Source organism: Chaetura pelagica, unplaced genomic scaffold, assembly GCF_000747805.2.
Source record: "Chaetura pelagica isolate M959 unplaced genomic scaffold, ChaPel_1.0 scaffold1058, whole genome shotgun sequence".
NCBI classification, from domain to species: Eukaryota; Metazoa; Chordata; class Aves; order Apodiformes; family Apodidae; genus Chaetura; species Chaetura pelagica.
The window spans coordinates 12,974-19,863 of NW_009954325.1; the positions used below are offsets into that span (position 1 = coordinate 12,974).

At 54.5% G+C, this 6,890-nt stretch overlaps 1 protein-coding gene across 1 annotated transcript in view; it reads right to left on the reverse strand.

Moving 5' to 3' along the window:
- PRCC (papillary renal cell carcinoma (translocation-associated)) overlaps positions 1 to 6,780 on the reverse strand; it is a 12,810-nt gene extending 6,030 nt beyond the window's left edge. The window contains exons 1-4 of the mRNA XM_010004182.1: positions 6,265 to 6,780; positions 3,267 to 3,314; positions 2,326 to 2,904; positions 368 to 463 (exon numbers count right to left, since the gene is read on the reverse strand). Coding sequence (XP_010002484.1) covers positions 368 to 463; positions 2,326 to 2,904; positions 3,267 to 3,314; positions 6,265 to 6,780 — 1,239 coding nt within the window. The remainder of the gene's footprint in view (positions 1 to 367; positions 464 to 2,325; positions 2,905 to 3,266; positions 3,315 to 6,264) is intronic.
- Positions 6,781 to 6,890: the final 110 nt, after the last annotated feature.

Genomic DNA, 6,890 nt, shown 5'->3' on the forward strand with positions numbered 1-6,890 from the left:
AACCACCTTGAAGATCATCTAGGGGATCATCCAGGTGGTCTTGAAGGTCCCTTCCAACCCAAACCATCCCATGATCTTAAGACCATCCAGTCCCATCAATCCACAGCTTCTCCAGGAAACCTGGCCCAGGCTCTCCCCACCCTCACACTCCACAATTCCCTCCTCAGCTCCAACCTCAGCCTTTCTCCTCCACTTTCAATCCATCTCCCTTTGCCCTCCAACACCCTAATAACAAGGACACCTACTTCTAGAGCCACCAAAGCCCCTTCTGGAGCTGCAGGGAAACCACAGCAAAACCTCAGGGAACAACAACCCAACGAGAACCACCGGGAATTCCGCGGGTGGGATAAGAGAGGGAAGTACCAACCGCTTCGTCATCGATGAAGGAGGAGTCTGGGCTGGGTTCCTGCGGCGCTGCCGGTGGTGGCTCCACCTCCTGGTAGTACCCACCGGCGTAGTAATCCTGTGGGAAAGAGGAACAAGGGGTTGGGAAGAAGGGAAAAGCCGGATTCATCACGGAGAAGCCACACAGGGAGACCGGGGTGGTTCAGCATGAGCACCTGAGTGGCTGCTCTGGCACCTACAGGGATGTCCCCAGGGTGTGGGACTCCTCTGTCTGAGCCAGGACCTCATTAAGCACAGCTAATTAATGAGGAGCATCTGGTGCTTTTTCAGAGGAACCCAACAACAAACACTGAATTCACAGAATCATGGGATGGTTTGGGTTGGAAAGGACCTTCAAGATCATCCAGTCCCACCCCCTGCATGGGCAGGGACACCTCCCAGCAGCCCAGGCTGCTCCAAGCCCCATCCAACCTGCCCTTCAACACCCCCAGGGATGGGGCAGCCACAGCTTCCCTGGGCAACCTGGCCCAGGCTCTCCCCACCCTCACACTCCACAATTCCCTCCTCAGCTCCAACCTCCAGCTCCCTCTCCCACTTTTCATCCCTCCCCCTCATCCCATCCCTCCCTGCCCTTGGCCCAAGTCCCTCCCCAGCTTTCCTGGAGCCCCTTCAGGCACTGGAAGGTCCAGGAACACCCTGAAGCTCCAGACACCAGCCCTTGGTGACTCTGCACCCAGGAGCTGCTCAGGGGCATTTTAAAGCCAGCTCAGTTATTAAATATTTATCCCACAAAAAGCATCCAGGGCTCTGGTGCCAGACGAAGACTCTTGTGCCAAGGGCTGTGGAGATCTTCTCCTTGTCCCACCTATCTCCAATGGGTTCCATCCCCACAAGGAATCTGCTCCAGGAGCTGTTGGAGCATGTCCAGAGGAGGCCCCAGAGATGCTGGGAGGGCTGGAGCAGCTCTGGAGCCAGGCTGGGAGAGTTGGGGTGTTGAGCCTGGAGAGGAGAAGGCTCCAGGGAGACCTTAGAGCAGCTTCCAGGGCCTGAAGGGGCTCCAGGAAAGCTGGGGAGGGACCTGGGACAAGGGCAGGGAGGGATGGGATGAGGGGGAGGGATGAAAAGTGGGAGAGGGAGCTGGAGGTTGGAGCTGAGGAGGGAATTCATCCCAGTGAGGGGCAGGGGGGCACTGGAATAGGCTGCCAATGGAGGTTGTGGCTGCCCCATCCCTGGGGGTGTTGAAGGGCAGGTTGGATGGGGTTTGGAGCAGCCTGGGCTGCTGGGAGGTGTCCCTGCCCATGGCAGAGTTGGGGCTGGATGGTCTGTAAGATCTCTCTAACCCAAACCATTCCATGATCCATGATTCACTAACTCTCTGGGATCCCTGACACCTTTTTCAGCTTCACCAAGTCAAGTGAACCCACATAATCCTGGAATGGTTTTGGTTGGAGAAGATCTTTGAGGTCACTCAGTCTAAGCATTAACCCAACTCTGCCAAGGCCACCACTGCCCCGTGTCCCTCAGCACCATCTCCAGGGCTTGGAACCCCCTCCAGGGATGGGGACTCCACCCTGGGCAGCCTGGGCCAGGGCCTGACCACCCTTCCCAGGAAGGAATTGTTCCCAGGATCCAACCTCAACCTCCCCTGGGCAACTTGAGGCCCTTTCCTCTTGTCCCATCCCTTGTTCCTGGGGAGCAGAGCCCGACCCCCCTGGCTCCAACCTCCTCTCAGCAGCTGCAGAGCCAGCAGGTCTCCCCTCACCTCCTGCTCTCCAGGCTGGACACCCCCAGCTCCCTCAGCTGCTCCTTGGAAGTTTTCCAGACCCTTCTCCTCCTTGTTCTCCAGCCCCTTCCCAGGATGAACACTCTCAGGTCCCTCACCTGTTTGGCCCAAGATCCAATCTAACCCTCCCCTGGCCCCACTGGAGCCCATTTCCTCTTGTCCCATCCCTTGTTCCTTGGGAGAAGGGACCAACCCACCTGATAATAGCCCCCTGTCACTCCACCCTCTCCATAGGCTGGGAACTGGCCATAGTTGCCATAGTCTTCTCCAGGTTTGGCCACCCAAGTGTGCTGAGCCCCACTGGATCCTGCTCCAGTCTTGAACTCCAGAGGGGCATTAGCAGCAGCGTCCTGGAATTGGGGCTCTGGTTCTGTCCCAGGAGGTGGATCCTCAGGGACCACCGTGTTGGAGTAGAGGAAGGTCTCAGCACCCACCACGTTGGGTTCATTCCTGTCAGACAAGGAGAAGTAGTTCTCGGGTTCCACCTCTTCATCACTCTCCTCTTCATCTTGGGTGATCTGCTTGGTCACCTGGAGAGCAGCACTCTTGGCAGCAGCTTTGATGGCAGAAGGAGAAGGAGTGGTGGGAATGGTGGGCTTGGAGAGAGGTTTGGGCTTGGAGGAAGAGCTGGGGGGCTTGGGGGGCTTGGAGTCTTGGGGGGTTTCTCCTCCTTTCCTGGAGAAAACGTGGGGCAAAAGCACCCGATTGGTCTCCTTGACTGGCAGGTTTTTGGGTTGAGGAAGAAGAGCAGACAAACCAGAGCCTTCTCCACGAGCCTGGTGGGATCCAAGAAGGAAAAAGGATGGAAAGAAGGGAATGAAATGAGACTCTTCCCCTTTTCCTACCTCCTTGTTCATCCCCTCCTCCCCATTCCATGCCTTTCCCCATCACTTGGCTCCATCGTGCTCCTCCAGGGAAGGGGGATTTTAGGGAGACACTTGGTGCCTTTTCCCAAATCATTCCCTGTTTTCCTGAGGTTGAAATTCATTGAATTCCACTCCTCTCAAAAAAAACCCCCAACGAAACCAAAGGGGATTTCAGGAATTTTATCCCTTAGTGGTGAATTGATATGATTGGAACCCAAATGGTTCTTTTTTTCCCTGGGAAATCCATGGAATTGCACATCCCAAATATTTACCTGAAGGGTTTTTTTCTTCTGGGCTGGTTCATCCTCCTCGGAATCTGACTGAGAAAGAAAACCAGAGCTCAGTACATCCCAAAATATTCCAATTCCAAAGGTAATTTCTTCGTGTTTTCCATCCCAACCAGCTGCAGAACCATGAGAAGTTGGATCTGGAGGGAAGCTGATGTTCCTAAAACCTTCAAGAAGGGGCCAAACTCTTGGGGGTGTTGAGCCTGGAGAGGAGGAGGCTCCAGGGAGACCTTAGAGCAGCTTCCAGGGCCTGAAGGGGCTCCAGGAAAGCTGGGGAGGGACTTGGGCCAAGGGCAGGGAGGGATGGGATGAGGGGGAGGGATGAAAAGTGGGAGAGGGAGCTGGAGGTTGGAGCTGAGGAGGGAATTGTGGAGTGTGAGGGTGGGGAGAGCCGGGGCCAGGTTGCCCAGGGAAGCTGTGGCTGCCCCATCCCTGGGGGTGTTGAAGGGCAGGTTGGATGGGGCTTGGAGCAGCCTGGGCTGGTGGGAGGTGTCCCTGCCCATGGGGGGGGGTTGGATCTAAATGATCTTTAAGGTCCCTCCAACCCAAACCAGTCTGGGATTCCATAAGACAGGCTGGGAGAGTTGGGGTGTTGAGCCTGGAGAGGAGAAGGCTTCAGGGAGACCTTAGAGCAGCTTCCAGGGCCTGAAGGGGCTCCAGGAAAGCTGGGGAGGCCAGGGAAGCTGTGGCTGCCCCATCCCTGGGGGTGTTGAAGGGCAGGTTGGATGGGGCTTGGAGCAGCCTGGGCTGCTGGGAGGTGTCCCTGCCCATGGGGGGTGGGACTGGGTGATCTTGAAGGTCCCTCCATCCCATCCCATGATCCTATGAACATCAAGTGTCAGCAGAGGCAGAAAAAGCAGCTGAATTCTGCTGGAAAAGGAGGACAATTTGTAAGCAGTGTTTGAAAAAACCACCCCAGGACCATTTAACTCCAGCACAAAAAAAAAAATACAGGACCTGCTACCTCCAAAATTGCTCCTTTTCAAAGGGTTTTTCCTGCTCTAAAGCAGGAAAAAAGAAATAAATCAGATTCTACCTTGTTGGTTCCTGCCCAAAATTGGCATTTTCAGAAGTGCTGCTTCAATTTGAATTTGTTTTTTTGAAGAAATCCCAGGAAAAATGAAACCAGAACACACAAGGTCTCTGATCTACCCAACCCACCCAGAGCAGAGCTGGAAAAATTCCCAGTGGGGTTAGCAAAGGGAATTGTTGACAATAAATGGTGGGACTTGGCAAAAAGAGCCCTTGCAAAGTGATAAGTCTGGTTGCCTCTGGCATCAGGAAAAGGTCCCTTAACATCTTTGATGGTTCTTCAAGCTCTGCAGAGCACTTTAAAGTGATTAGAGGAACCAGGCTCTGCTGCCAGGTCTGAATTATCAAGGAGGAGAAAGATAAAAGACATGGATAAAGGGAGACAAAGCAGGAGTTGCCATCAAACCCCCCCCTGGTTGTGTTGTAAGGGGGGGGAGAAGATAAATTGACCCCCCCAGGAACATCTCTAAGAGGTGGAGAGAAAAGGAATGGGGAGATGTTTGGAGGAGGAAGAGGGATGTGGGGGTTCTTGATTGATTTTTGATTGGGGTTGAAGGGGATTTTTCTGCCTCACAAGGTTGATTTTAGGATTTCTGGGTGGATTATGAGTTGGGGAGGTGGGAAAAAAGGTCCCAAGGTTCCTGTTTGTCTAAGAGGGGGGGAAAAGGGAGATCCAGGGAACTACAAAGGGGTCAGGGGCATCTCAGGGCCCAGTAAGAACATGGAGAAGATTCTCCTGCAGAATCTCCTGAGGGAGATGGGAAATAAGGAGGTGAGTGGTCAAGTTGGTGGCCTTCTGTGACATGTGGTGGCAGAGCAGGTGATGGCATCTCCCTGGACCTAGCTGGTGACAGGTGGGGTCCCCAGGGATCCATTCTGGGCCCAACACTCTTGGGAGATCTTCAGAAGTCACCTGGATGTTGGGATCAAGATGAAGTTTGGTGATGAGTGGAAAGGTTAACATTCCGGAAGGAAGAGTCACCTTTTCCAGGGTGACCTGGACCAGCAGGAACCTTGTGAAGTTCAAGAGGGAGAAGTGGGAGGTCCTGGAGCTGGGAACATGTAACCCAGGAGTGCAGCTCAGGCTGGGAACCACCAGGGACCTGGGGGGTTTGGTGGACACCACCATGAGGGAGCAAAGAAAAAGCCACCAGGAAACTGGGCTGCATCACCAGCAGAGCTCAAGAAGTCACCACCCAGCTCTACTCAGCAACCTCAACCCACTCCACTTCAGATCATGATGTGAAACCAAAATGTTATGTCATGGAGGATGATGTTTCATTTTTGTAAAGGGAAAAATACTCCAAAAATAGGTAGAATTTGATGCTGGGGGGTTGAATCTGGATAATCTTTAAGGTCCCTTCCAACCCAGACCATCCCATGAATTACTTAACTTGGAAGGAACCTCTTGAGATCATCCAATCCAACCCCCAACATCAAATTCTATACATTTTGGAGTCTTTTTCCTTTTAAAAAACAAGAGAAACATCATCTCAAGAGATGGGACCAACCATGGGACTGGTTGGACCCAGCACCCAAAGCCTTTCACCTTGAAACAAATCAGCCATAAAGTGACAGGAAAATCCTTGCACTAAGAAAAGAGTTTTTTTGGGTTCAAACTCAATCCCAGCTCCACATCATCCCCTCATTAACTCCAGGAGTGCAGCTGATCTGGGGGCTGGTGTATTTATGGTTCTAAAGGAGGTTTCTGGAGGAGTTTAATGCTTCAAAGCTCTTTAGGATTAGGCCTGGACAGACCTCCCTGGGAGGGTTTTTTGGTACCTTCTGAAGGGAGAGAGTAAGGGAAGAAAGGCTGAACTTGATGGGTATATAAACCCAGGGGGAATTGCTCCGGGAAAAGAGGGTGTCATGCATAAAAGCTCCTTCTGGAAGGGGGTTTTAAGCAGAGCCAGGTCCCTCCAACCAGCCAAGTGGTTTGTTTCATACTCACATCTCCCTTGGGCAACTCGGGCGCCGCGATTCTCACCGGTTCCGACCTCTTCTTCGGTTTGGGGGGGTTCAAATCCCCCCCAGCGCCGGGTAAAGCAGCAGGAGGGGGCAGGTTGAGGGGAGAGGCGGCGCTGGGGGCTGCGTTCCGGGGGGGAGGCAGGAGAAGCCCCTCCAGCCTGGGCTGCTCCCGGTTCCCGCTGCTGCCCGAGGCCCGGGGCAGGTTGATCCCGGCATTGAAACCCCTCAGAGCAGGCGGGGGGCCCATGAGGAAAGGATGGGGAGCCCCTCCATGTTGGGGAGGCGGTAAAAGGGGGAAATTCGGGGCGACCGCGGGGGTTTTGGGGGGAGGCAAGTTGGCGAAAAGCCCCCGGGATGGGGTTTCGGGAGGAGAAGGAGGAGAAGCGGCGTTTTTTTCCTCCTCCTCTTCTTCTTCTTTCTTATTCTTCTCCTCCTCCTCTCCGGCGGCTTCCTCGGCGTCGCTCTCCTCCTCGCTGCTGGCATAAGCCACCAGGGACATGTCCCCCCGGGGGAGGGCGGCCCTGGGCGGGCACGGGCCGCTACGCGAGGCCGGGGATCCGCCCTCCCGCTTAGGCCGCAAACGCCGCCGCTCCCGCCGCCGCCGCCTGG